At 33.9% G+C, this 12,847-nt stretch overlaps 4 protein-coding genes across 5 annotated transcripts; 1 reads left to right on the top strand and 3 right to left on the bottom strand.

Moving 5' to 3' along the window:
• Positions 1-2,303: 2,303 nt before the first annotated feature.
• LOC6642076 (cytochrome c oxidase subunit 6B1) lies at positions 2,304-2,810 on the bottom strand. Its single transcript, XM_002064683.4, has 2 exons — positions 2,773-2,810; positions 2,304-2,707 (listed from the first exon to the last, which is right to left on the bottom strand). The coding sequence occupies exon 2, from the start codon at positions 2,659-2,661 to the stop codon at positions 2,428-2,430; it is 234 nt and encodes a 77-aa protein (XP_002064719.1). The 5' UTR covers positions 2,662-2,707; positions 2,773-2,810; the 3' UTR covers positions 2,304-2,427.
• A 182-nt stretch (positions 2,811-2,992) lies between these two features.
• Positions 2,993-4,990, bottom strand: LOC111518544 (putative F-box/LRR-repeat protein At4g15060). 2 transcript variants are annotated; one of them, XM_047010690.1, is made up of 3 exons: positions 4,704-4,990; positions 3,246-4,630; positions 2,993-3,185 (listed from the first exon to the last, which is right to left on the bottom strand). In XM_047010690.1, exons 1-3 carry the CDS (start codon positions 4,726-4,728, stop codon positions 3,066-3,068), a joined length of 1,530 nt encoding a protein of 509 aa, XP_046866646.1. In that variant the 5' UTR covers positions 4,729-4,990; the 3' UTR covers positions 2,993-3,065. The 2 variants fall into 2 exon arrangements, with proteins under 2 accessions (XP_046866646.1, XP_046866645.1); XM_047010689.1 differs by having other exon boundaries at positions 2,993-4,630; positions 4,704-4,989.
• Positions 4,991-5,615: 625 nt separating this feature from the next.
• Positions 5,616-6,202, bottom strand: LOC111518615 (neuropeptide-like 4). Its single transcript, XM_023175953.2, has 2 exons — positions 6,028-6,202; positions 5,616-5,951 (listed from the first exon to the last, which is right to left on the bottom strand). Exons 1-2 carry the CDS (start codon positions 6,037-6,039, stop codon positions 5,766-5,768), a joined length of 198 nt encoding a protein of 65 aa, XP_023031721.1. The 5' UTR covers positions 6,040-6,202; the 3' UTR covers positions 5,616-5,765.
• A 3,824-nt stretch (positions 6,203-10,026) lies between these two features.
• LOC124459662 lies at positions 10,027-12,826 on the top strand. The gene is made up of 2 exons (XM_023175986.2): positions 10,027-11,770; positions 11,832-12,826. Exons 1-2 carry the CDS (start codon positions 10,205-10,207, stop codon positions 11,835-11,837), a joined length of 1,572 nt encoding a protein of 523 aa, XP_023031754.1. The 5' UTR covers positions 10,027-10,204; the 3' UTR covers positions 11,838-12,826.
• Positions 12,827-12,847: the final 21 nt, after the last annotated feature.

Below are 12,847 nucleotides of genomic sequence, written 5' to 3'. Positions count from 1 at the left end.
TCTTGATCTATCTTGGATATGAACGATTTTTTTGAGAAATTTAAACCTATAGTAGCAATTTGAAATAATATACAACGGGTGAAGGGGACGAAAAAGGATTAATAATTGTAAACTCTCTACTTTTCAGTTATTAATCCCTTGGGATTAGTGTATTATACCCTTTTAGTGTGACCAAGTTCGGTTATCGGGGAAATTCACTGAGACGAGGAGCGGGCTTTTTTAAAATATTCTTAATGTTTACATAATAACAAGTTATCATCAGTCCACTATTTATTCAACCTTTTTTACTAGCACATCCAGATATATGTACATGTGGACATATCTGGCATGCAAAATCAGTAGGTTTATTAACTGACTAATTGCAATTGAAACTTGTTTCACTTTTCGTCTACTTTATCAATGCAAAAACATCAGGAACAACCAATGTCAACAGGCAGCAATCAAGTGACAGCAGAGCAAGAGGCAATTATGTATAATAATGCATACGATTGCAACCACAAAACAATACAATTGGCCAAGTTTACCTGTTGTGGCCACTTGAAGTTTTCGACACGTTGAAACCAACTGTGACACCTGCAATCGAGTGCAATAATAAAGTCGTCTTAATTGGCCGCCAAGCAAGTTGCATTTAATAAAATAAAACTTTAATTTTGTAGTTCAGCACGCTGCCAAAATAATCAAGAAGGTGCATAATTAAATAAATGGAATAAACAAGGACCGAATTTTGGTAAAGGAATCCTAGGAAGACTTGGTATTGTTTGATGATGATATTTCATCGTAAGCTTTATTAGTTAGTTCTGAGGAATTCAAAATATTGACTTATTTTAAGTAGATACGTATTTATTGTCAATTGCAATTTAATGAATCTGCCAACAGATATTTTTTAGAAAAAATAGTTTACTATTAATATAAGTATATTATCTATTTGTTAAGTAGAATCGGAACTAGTTGTATTTTGCTAAACACATCAATTTGAAATTATAACGTCTTGTACCATGCTAAGCCATTGGCCAATGTTAACTCATTTTGAGCATTTTTGGTGATGGTAGAAAACTTTGCTAAATCAATTTGAAAATTTGATTTGGTGAGTGTCCAAGATAAGCCCAATTTATCTGCTTGTTTTTTTCCACCCTTATGGCGACTTTAAAATACCCTTACCATGCATTTTCTTAAATACAGAATATTATATTCATTACAAAGTAATATCAGCTAAGGACACACGTAAAAGTCGACTAGAACTAAATATTTTAATTTTATTTTTCAATTCCAAATTGCAAATTTTGGAACTTTCAAAAGTCATAAAACTTTGAACAAAACAAAATGTGATGTTTGGAAAAACTTCCCTAACATGTTGTAACCTTAAACTCAGTGAAAATTTTCTATGCAAATATCTGGAAAAGTTCCATTTAACTGTTGAGAAATAGTTGGACCTCCAGAGCAAATCGTAACATACAAATGGATCAATAAGGGACATTTTGTATCAATCTAAACAGCGGCGTTTCGAAGGGTCATACACATGAAAAGAAAGAGATGGATAGAAGGGCAGTTTTGCGTAAAATGTCCCTTATTGATAGGCGATGAAAACTATCTAATTTTTAGCCAATTTCAATTAAAAATATCAAAGAAGCTAACTTTGGCTATGTCGAAGTTTATATATCCTTAGCAATATTTTTAGTTTTTGAAATATCTTTCCCTGCAACTCAATTCATCAATACACAAAGAAAGCATTATTACTCTTTTTACTAAAATTTTTTCTTTTTCTTCCATCATGTTTCTAAGCAAAGCACGTCACGCATACACATACAGTTCATGTAGCGTTGCTTCTGTGTGTGTATGCATGTGGCTCTGTTGATTTGATGATGACGTAGTAGGCAGCAATTTATATTGACTACAGTCAACTTGTTACAACTTGTGTTCTATTTATCCTATCAGATTCAAATTGAGGTTTTATATCGAATACTATCATATTAGTAAATTTCATGGGGATACTCCAATTTTTTTACTTCAAGAGCTACATATATCATACTTTCATACATTCATCCCAATAGCTCTTAAGATGGCTGAGTAAAACGCATACGCACAGACAAACGGACAGACGGACAGCTTCTCATGCTGATCAAGAACATATATACTTTAAGGGGTCGAAAACGTCTCCTTCTGTGCGTTACAAAGATCTGACCAATTTTATAATATTCTCTGCAAGGGTATAAAAACGTCATAAATTCGTGGCTGCCACTGTATACACATATGTATGTATACATATATATGTACATATATTTCAAACTTGCTTCATATTTATTGGATTAATAGATGTACATATATGATGTTGTGTCGCAAAAGAAGAAGAAACGCTCAACGATCGTTAGTGTTTTTTGCTGCCGTTGTTGTTGGTGTTGGTGGTGTAGAATATCATCCCCTTATTGTTATTTAGATTCGTCCCGGAAATGTGCCACTGGCTCGCTGTTCGTCCCATTTCTCCACCCAGCCATTGGGACACATCGATCTGTAGACCCTCTGAAAGTAGTTACAAGGCGTAAACTCCTCGCCGCGCTTCTTCTGACAGCGATGGAAATCGACGTACGACTGCCAGCAATAGCGAGTCACATTCGCATTGGGAAAACGTGGATCAAACGGGGCCGTTTCCATTTTGTAGGTGGACATCTTGGTAAAAGATCTTTTTTATTTTAGCGTTACCTAATTCGAAAACCTCACAAATGAAAAAAAAAAATTAGATTTCGAAATTGTTCGTTTTTGTTTGATATGAATTCTTACTTTTATTTGATATCAAGTAATTTTTATTTTCATTTGAAAATTGCTAAGCAATGTTGATGGATTTTTTTTTTTTTTTGATTTTTTCTGTCAAAGATTTTTAAAATGACTTAATTAGATCATACAAATATTGAATATAAATTCATTAAAAGAATTTCAATAATGGTTTTAAAGATTACTAATTATAGATTTAACGATAGGTCAGGCATTAGATAAGCCATTATTAAGGTCTTATTTTTATTTATTAAAAAAAGTACATTTTCAATTAGTTATTAATCTAAATTTATATGAATTTATTAGATTATAGAAATTATCTTGACTATATCCTGCGCTGTAGGAGTATGGAAGCCCTTAGATGACCTTAGATAAATTGTTATGGGCAACTTGCGCTCATTTTTTTTGTAGTGAATTGGAATCTTTAAAATGATATTATCTAATAACTTTTGAGTTATTTGTGAACAACCCACAAGGCTCACCTTCTGCAATTTCGGACATCCAAGTACCAGACGCAAAACGTTAGAATCGTTAACTTGATCGCAGAATCCTAGATCGATGTGCTCCAGTTTTCTTAAGTTGGTAAACGCGTTCAAGACTTCATCATCAATGTTGGGCGTACAACAAATCGCTAGAGTCTTCAATCCACTTAACTTTGGAATTTTCATGAGTATTTCCTTCGTAATGAAGCAAACCAATATTAATTTAATTTTTAATTCTTCCAATTCCTTGGATTTAAAAAGTACCAGTTGATCAAAGAGTTCGGTAACGTTAATTTTTTCTGATATGTAGTGAATGTAAATACTCTTTAGTTTAGGTAGTTGGGCTATGTCTTCATATTTGCCATCAATGGAAAGTCGCAATGTTTCTAGTAAAGGGCAGTAGCCTTTTTTAACCATATTATTAAAAACCTCTGCAAGATTGGAATCGACATAGCCAATGTCGAGTTCCCTTAGATTGGTTAAAGACTTGCACATCTGAATTAAGTAGCCTGACTGAATACTATGACAACCCATCAGGTTCAGGTTTTCAATCGAGACAGGAAGCTCTTCTAGATGAAGACCACTGAGAGAATAATTCCAGGCTAGGTCAAGTTTTTTGAGATTCTTCAAGTTCTTCAAAGCTAACAGCGTTTTATCAGCCAGGTAACAATTATTTAGTTTCAGATTTTCCAACTTATCGGTACTGGAAAATATTTCAAACATGATCTCTACAGTTAATTGGAACTGCGGAAGTTGCAAAGACTTCAAGTTGATGCAATTCCTTCCAAAATATTTCAACATACACTCTGGAAAGTTTGAGTGAGTTAAATTTAAATCCGTTACACATGGTCCGGAAATGAGAAAAAACTGGCGACACTCCAAAAGTGTCAAATTATCCAACTCTTGCGAAGCAATAGATTTATGTATGGATCGTGCAGTTAACTGATATACAAACTGAAAGCGCTTGCAAACAGTTTGGAAGTGGACTTGATCAGCCAATGGAAGAAATTTTAGAATCATTGATAGGCAATCATCAGGAATCTTTAAAATGTACGCCTCCCCTGACTGATCGCCGGCAGTTGGGGGCTGTGAAGCCTCAAACGAATCCGGTTGGTGCCAACTTTCGGCCACAATGACATCGATTATATGGCCATTCACGTGATGATTTTTGATTTCCAAAGCTTTGGTCGCATCGCTTGCATTGGCAAAGAGAACGAATCCAGCGTTGTAGAAGAGCTGAGCACTGATGACACTCCCAAATCTTTTGAAATGCTCAAATAACGTGTCCTCCTTCAGATCTTCCGGAATGTTGGTGAGAAATAGCTTTCGTACTGGAATATGGTCTTCGGTGAACCACAACCCATTCTTCACATAATGTTCTCTATCTGTAATGGGAATCCCCATGAAATCATTGTGATTTGCTGTATGTACATATACAATTTTTAATAATCAACTTACGATGACAGTTGTCCAACTTTAACATTATGTAATTTTCTTTGTGTGGTTTTATCACAAGGTTTTCTGCACGTGCAATACGACAAATGCTCAGAGCAATTGAAACACTTATTCTTTTTTTACTTATATCGATTTTGATAAGTCAATTCGATTGAACTATAGATGACACAAAGCTCAGGAATAAATGTTAAGAATTAAATTTATGTTCGCATCAAATTATGGCATAATGAGAATAATCGATTAAAAATCGATAGACTACAAACTTTAATACTTTAATATAATTAAATTAGTTTCTTTGTATTGTGAAACTAGGTTTGTATAATTTTTAAGCAAAATAAAAATAATAAAAGGGGGATTCCCATTTTTGTCATTTTCTTTTTTACATTTTTCGATAAATGTATTTTATTTGTTCTATCAAAACTGGGTTTGTTCTATTTGTCATTATTAGTTTTTTATTTAAATTAAAAATCAGCTGGTTTCCAAGTATGATTGATTAAATGGATGTAAGTATATATGTATGTACATACATTTGCACAAAACTTTAAGAAATTTTGGCAACTATAGAGAATACAAATGAATTTCAGTAACGAGGTAATATTGAAAAGTATGCAACAAGAAGTAAAAAAATTCATTTTTCTAATCATACAAATAAATTTAATAATATAATATACAAAGCATACATTGTTTGTAGATAAGTTTTAATTTTCAAAAATAAGTACAAATAAGTCGTGAGGAAGAGTGGATAAATCCCATCTCTAATGTCATTAAGCAAACAAAATATGCATTTCCTGGAATGGAACACAATAGGCAGGATTTCCTGTTAATACTGATTAAAGAATTTCCAATCAGCATTTGAACTATTCACTGTGTAAGGTTTCAATTGTATTGCCTTGTTTATGATTTTTTTGTTTTATTTTTTTTTGCATTTTATTGAGCATTTATAACTAAAAACACTTAATTAAAATTGCCAGCGCGCGCATATTCCAAAGTCCATTAACACACAAGTCCATTTACGGGTTTTAGCAGTTGCCGTCAGTTATCCATTGGTAAGCCATCGGACAGCACTTAACCATAGTAGGAGTAGGGGGAAGCATAGTAGCCGGAATAGGCATAGGGACTGGCACCGTAATAGAGCTGTGGAGCTGGGTTAGGACTGGCCACGGGAAGGGGTGCGGGAGCGGCACGGGGAACTGGAACCGGAGCTGGATTGGCCAGGGCAACGGCAAAGAGGGCAGCGAAGAAGACAACCAACTAGGGATTAGAATTGAATTAATTAAAGTCCTTTCTGCACAAAATCCTCCAAAGTGTTTGTCCTGTCTCAACTTACGAGCTTGAACATTTTGTTGAGTTTTTTTGAATTTTGCTTTGATGTTACTGAAACACTTGCTATTTGTGGTTTGATGCTGTTGAAGGCGAAGCTCAACGTTTATATAGCCAAGCCTTCCACCCAAAAATTGCTCAGAACAAAATGAAAAAACGAAATAAACAAACCTGATCCGATTCTCATGACTTATTTATGAAGCCACTTTCTGGACTCATGACAATTTTGTGCCGTCATTTTTCGGTTTTGTTTTGCTTGATAGTTTTTTTGGGGCAAACCAAAGTAAACCATTTTGGCGCATTCTAATGACTTCTTAACTTTCATTAAGCATTTGGCAAATTCTCGATGAGGGAATCATTTTGCTTGATTTTGCTATAAAACTGACCTTCAACGTGATGGCTACTTTGATTTTTTAACAAATCAGACAAAATTCTTAATACGTTCACTGCATATTAATTGAGCATATTCCAATGGGGGGAACATTTGAAAGCAATTTATCTGATTAATGATTTGTAGACAAATGGAATACCAGACACAAAGTGACACAAGCGACAAAAGAGTTAACGAAAGTGTCGATAATAAACTATCAACCAGAAGCTTATCAAAAATGTACATATGTAATGTTTAATGAATAATAATAATGACCATTTGAACAAAAGACTTTGAATTTTGCATTTGGCATTTTATGAATTCGTTCAGTAACGATTTTAGTAAATTATTTGCTTCGATTTTATACTTGAAGACTTTAAACAATTAATTTTGAACAATAATTAATTTGTATGCATCATGTACCTATTAAAGGGTTTCATTAAATGTATAGAATGGGATTAAGTAAATTTCAAACAAGACCAATTTAAGACAAATTGAATTGTTTCTTATATATGTTTGTAAATAATTTCTTTTTTTCAATTATGCTTAACAAAAAGTTCATGAATTGAGGCTTTTTTAAATTCATCTTATTTTGAGTAATGAAAAAATTTAATATATACGTTTAATAATTCACTTTATTTATTTCTCTATTGTTTCATTACGAATAAAGAAAATATTCAATAAATTTATAAAAATTTTTTGATACATATTTTCAATTTGGAAGTACAAGGAATCAGTTAAATAAGGTTATGACATTTCTTAATTGTAAACAACTTAATTTATACAAAATTTTTAATGTTTTTGATTTCAAAATAAAAAAGTTTTCATTTACTTTAACTTATAATTGCGGTTACAACTAGCTAATTTTTTGTTTTTATGCAAATCGGTTTCTACTATAATACAATTAATACAATTAAATGAAATTGCCAAAGATTTTAATATCAGAATTTAAGTATTGAGCCTTTATCTTTATAGCTTAAATAAAAGCATAATTTCTTAATATTATTGCCTATGAAAAGTATTGATCAAGTCATATAAACCCATACACAACTCGAATAAGCTTTTTACTTTCTATTTAAAAATGTCTTCACAAAGCTAATACGAACTTAGTTAAAAAAGTGCTGTTAATTGAATTGAAAGGCAATCGGTTCCGAAGTCTATGCTAAGTTATTTTTAGAGCCAAACCATTTGTGTTGACAAAACAAATTTATATGGTTATATGGAACAAAAACTTATAAGTTTATGATGGCTTTTCATTGATATTGAAAAGTGCCACCTCATGTTTGCTGAAACGCAAAATCGATCTTAACAATCTGCCGCTGGCCAAAACTGGCAACAAAAAACATCTGGTTAAAAGTAAAAAGCGAGTTGGAGGAAAAGAAGAAAAAATGAAGTAAGTAAGTCGTCTCGCCGACTTTGGTATACCATACACCAGTAAAGCAAATATTTCAAGCATTTCTTCTTACAAGCATATCTTAGTATCTCGCTCACTCAATCATACGAGCACCCTAGCGCCCCCACCAGCCAACGGCCAACTCCGGCCTTATGTAAAAACGTTTATATGCATAACTCGACTGTTTTTTATCCGATTTTGATCAAATTTGGTATTTTGATAGATATTAGTATTAAATTTAAGTGTGCCAAATTTGATTGCATGAGGTAAAAAAATACGGGAGATAATCAAGTTTTTCAAGTTACGGGGGCGGAAAAGGGCGTGGCAAAATTTTTATACATACAAAATGTGTGCATTTACTAAGCGAATATACATACCAAATATGGTGTCTCTAGCTAGAATAGTTTTTGAGATAAACGTTTTTTTTAAATTGCGGGGGCGGAAAGGGGCGTGGCAAAAATTTGAAATAAACTTGATCACTCTACATACTACACGAGTCTACATAAAAAATTTCGTGGCTTTAGCTCTTATAGTCTCCGAGATCTAGGTGTTCATACGGACAGACGGACGGACGGACAGACGGACAGACGGACGGACGGACAGACGGACGGACAGACGGACATGGCTAGATCGACTCGGTTGTTGATCCTGATCAAGAATATATATACTTTGTGGGGTCGGAGATGCTTCCTTCTGCCTGTTACATACATTTTGGCGACTTTAATATACCATTTCACCCTATGGGTGTATGGTATAAAAACAGCAAGCAAAGGAATTGAGGAGTTTGTGGATGGGTGGGTGATGAGTTGGTTGTTAGGAGGGTGAGAAAGCAGAGGGTTATACAGTGAGGTAGTTAAACAACAACAACAAAGTACAAGCGGACGTTAAATGATGATGTCGTTGCTATATACTATGCAAAGGGATTAAGAAACAATATGTTTTTTCGTTTTTTTTTTTTTTGTTGTATATATTGTCTGCTAACGATTGTGGCAAACGATTTTGACTGCCATTAGGCGAACGCGTTAAGTGAAATAATGAAGCAATAAACTCGTCTAACGAATGCATATTGAATATCAAAACGGAACCAAGCCACGTTAGTGCAGTCACTCATTGCGATGACGGCACACAATAAACGTTTTTTGAATTGACAGCGGCTGAAAGAGATAAAGAGAGTGTGGGACGGAGATAGTAGAGGAGAGGAGAAGAAAGGTAAAGACTGCAGCTAAGCGGCTTATTGCCACCCATCCTATTTTAGCAAACTGTTTGTCAATTTTTTTTCTGTCTCTTTTGATTTTTACAAATCTAAAACCAAAAAAAAAGACAAATTTAGTCGTGTGGAGTACAAAGACTTAAGGTCATCAGAGGCCATCACAGAGAAGTTGCCCTTAATATGATGAAGTAGGCGAATGACAAATTGGTGAATGTTCTTTTAAGTATGTATGTATGAAGATAAAAATCAGTTCCTTTTAAGTTTTAAATAACAATAAAACAGCATCTAAAACTTTCAAATGTTAACAATGAATATTAAGAAGTATATTTTTAGATGGCTCCAAATTGTATTTTCGAAAGCCAAAATGACTTGACTTTAATCGTTTGGATTTCCAAAATTTCTTCAGTCCTGATATGGATATACTTAAGTGGATTTCATGGTTTTGTTATACTAAATACTTTGTACTTGACCCAAGTTACAAAATAATTATTTTACTTTGCCTAATTTATGCTATTATCTTTGCCTGCCAGGAAAATTCGGAATTGCATTAATTAATTTCACAGCAAATATGGAAAAAAGTTGAATTTCTGCAAAAAAAAAAAAAATATGACAAAATTAAAATAGGATTATTAGGTATACGTTAGTAAAAACTTACTTTAAAAAAATAAGAAGAGGTGGATTGTAGACAGATGTCGTATAGTGGGACCGTTGCTCATTTTACGTTGCAAAATGCATGCCCTTTAAACATATAGCAGCTTAACATTTTGGAAAGGCTTTACTATTTTTAATCAGGTAGCATTTCCAATACAACTAATTACAAATTATTACATGTGATTTCTCCAGTCAACCAAACATAAAACGAACGCCAACCTTTCTTCACTCCACCAGGGTTAAACTAACTGTTTATAGCCTTTTAAGCACTTATTTAAACTTATAATATTGGGCTGTCGATATAGACATTTTTGATGCACTTGAATAGCACATGGACCTTATTATTAAAAGTCTACATACGTCGAGATGGATTCTATTTCGTAAATTCAGAAACTTACAAGGCCATATGACATCTTTCAAACTATATAAGATCCAAATTTAAAAAAAAAAATTTTATAAACTATTAAAAAACCTTTTAGTGAATAACCATCATAATTTTAGCCAACTAATTGTAATATTCTTTTCATTCTTCCAAATTGATATTCAAATTGTGCTCTACAATGTCGGAAAAGGGCGATTTTGCTGCACCAAGTGATGTGATTAAGTGCGAGGGACTTCTCAAAGATGTATGCGATAATCGGGATTTGAGGGCTCCATTTTTTAGTCCTGAAACCACATATGAAATTCCCTTGCAAGTACAACATAAACATAAAGAGTCAGAAATTACAGAATCGGAAACCTACACATTTTCTGGTCGCTATATAACTATTGTGGTTAATACATCTCCACTTGAGGTAAAAAAATGCTTTGTAAAACCCAAAATAATCAGTAAACTTGGCTTGGACCTACTGGCTGAACAGATGCTACGTAAAATATGCGGCCGAAATAATCTACGTGATGTTATGCTCCTAATCACACCTGTAAACGATTCCAGTATTACGGATCGATACAAAATGCATTGTTTTGATTTAAGCACGGAAAGACATTTGGGTGTGACCAGTCTGACAAGTCGGGAGCGTGAACTGATTGAGAATTATCACAGCCCGAAAAACTTTATTCTGCTATTTAGTACCCGTAACATTGATCTACAAGATTTGGTTAAGAATAGTTCAATTAAAATGGAAATTTTTGGCACAGCAAAAAAACGTTCGACCACCGTGACACGCGTCTTGTATCAGGGAACTGCTGTGGATGTTTGCGTTCAAAGTTGTAAGAAAGTCCGTGTGGGTGTTAGTCTCGATTGCAAATCATTTGATAACAAGACACTGAAGAAACCCAAAATACGAGTGCATTCAAATCAGCATCTAGTCTCCGATTCAATTGATTATACGGGTCTTTACAAAAGCTATGGGCAAAAACACTGCACTACTTCCAACTTGGCACAATGTCGTCGCCTAGATTATCCTGGATTCGGACGACGCGCACTTAAGCTCATCGTTCATCATCGTCAACGGACTTATTCCATTGGGTCAGTAGAACAATGCCTAAACCTTAAGGCAAAGCTATTGGAATCTCAAAAGAAAAACGTTAATCTGGACAACAAAAGCGAAACTAAACTAAAGGAGGTGGGTTACGACTCAAATTCGGTTCGAAATGTTAAAAAAACTGATTTGTCGACTGAAAAGAGAAAAATTTTCCTCGAGAAAGCTAAGAAGCCTGAAGAGAAACCAAACGCTATTAAGATGACATTGGAAATGGCTAGGAAAATGAGAGCTCAATGTGATCGGCAGAAGGCTCATATAGCTGGTGAAAGACTAAGGAAGAGAAACGACTTGGTCAGGCAGACTGTGGATTGTTTCAAAAATGTTCAATTAGAGATAAGGGACATAGCTAAAAGCACTTCTTTGGAAACAAACATTGCTAAAATGAATGCTACTTCTAAGGATAAAACAACATCATCAAGACCTTTGATATTTAAAAATTATTTAAAAGCTGCTCCCACAACCAAGTCTATTTCTAAAGATAGTGCGAAGGATCAATCATCATCATCAGGAAGAGAAACATATTTAAAAGCGGTTGAGACTCCCACAACCCAGCCCATTTCTAAAGACCAAAGCACTTCTATGGAAACATACATAGCTGAAATAAATGAAAATGAGAAGGATCAAACATCATCAGGACTTTTGGTAAGGGAAACTTATTCAAAAGAAGTCGAAACTCCCTCAAATAAGTCTATTTTTACATCAGCATTAAGTTCATATCGAACTATTTATAGTGAAGACATTGCAATTGATTGTCCAACTCTACAAAATATCCCGGAAAGCACTGACTATACCTCCATGATGGATTCCCAGCCTGATAATACTACTTTCAATAAGCAAATTTATGAAGACAATATTGTGGAAGAATCAATTGGCGTTAATAATTACCTAACAGCACGTGTATCAGCTTTAGAGAATATCCTGGTAAGCAGTGATTCTACCTCTACGACGGATTCTCAGCCTGACGACAACACCACGATAATGCAAATATACCAAGGCAACACTGTAGACGAATCAATTGGCATTAATAAAAACTTATCAATAAGTGCCAAGATTGCTTTCCTTAAAGGAGAACTCTCTACACTAGAACTCAAACGATCATTTTCTCTCTTTGGTAGACTTATTGAGGGAATTAATCTTAAATCGTGTCCTCTTGATGAACATCTAATATTATTTTTTAAGTTTGCCGACTTGTTGTCCTTCAAAATGTTCGTAAGAAAGGAATACAACTGGCCGAAATGTTCTCCAACCAATGAACCGCGTTGTCGAATTGAATGCTTTGCATTTGATGACGACAAGAATTACATTACTTCCATAGGACTACTCACGCGGCAATTGAAAATGTTAATGGATTTATATCCAAATGTTTTAAATAATATGCAATATATTAATGATGCATTTGCCCTCACCACTATGCCAAGAACTCTTACGATTTGTCTCAAGTCTTTACTGCACAAAAACATTTATAATTTGCTGGCCGAGCTTACCTATGAGTGGGTTCAAGAACCGTGTTCGGTTCTGAAAATCGCTCGACAATTAGAATTGGAAGAGCTTCGTGATCAACAAGAACACCAAAGTCTTATTGAATTTATTAAAAATTCCTAGTTAACAAAATTGATAATGTTAAATGTTTTAAAATTTAATATTGATGAAAAATAAATTTTCCCAATGAACAGTTAAACTCATTGTATGTAATGAAAACATCCAAAGACCACTAAGTGT

This window comes from Drosophila willistoni, assembly GCF_018902025.1.
Source record: "Drosophila willistoni isolate 14030-0811.24 chromosome 2R unlocalized genomic scaffold, UCI_dwil_1.1 Seg167, whole genome shotgun sequence".
NCBI lineage: Eukaryota > Metazoa > Arthropoda > Insecta > Diptera > Drosophilidae > Drosophila > Drosophila willistoni.
The sequence above is the reverse complement of the archived record's forward strand: the minus strand, read 5'-3'. Positions and strand labels throughout refer to the sequence as shown.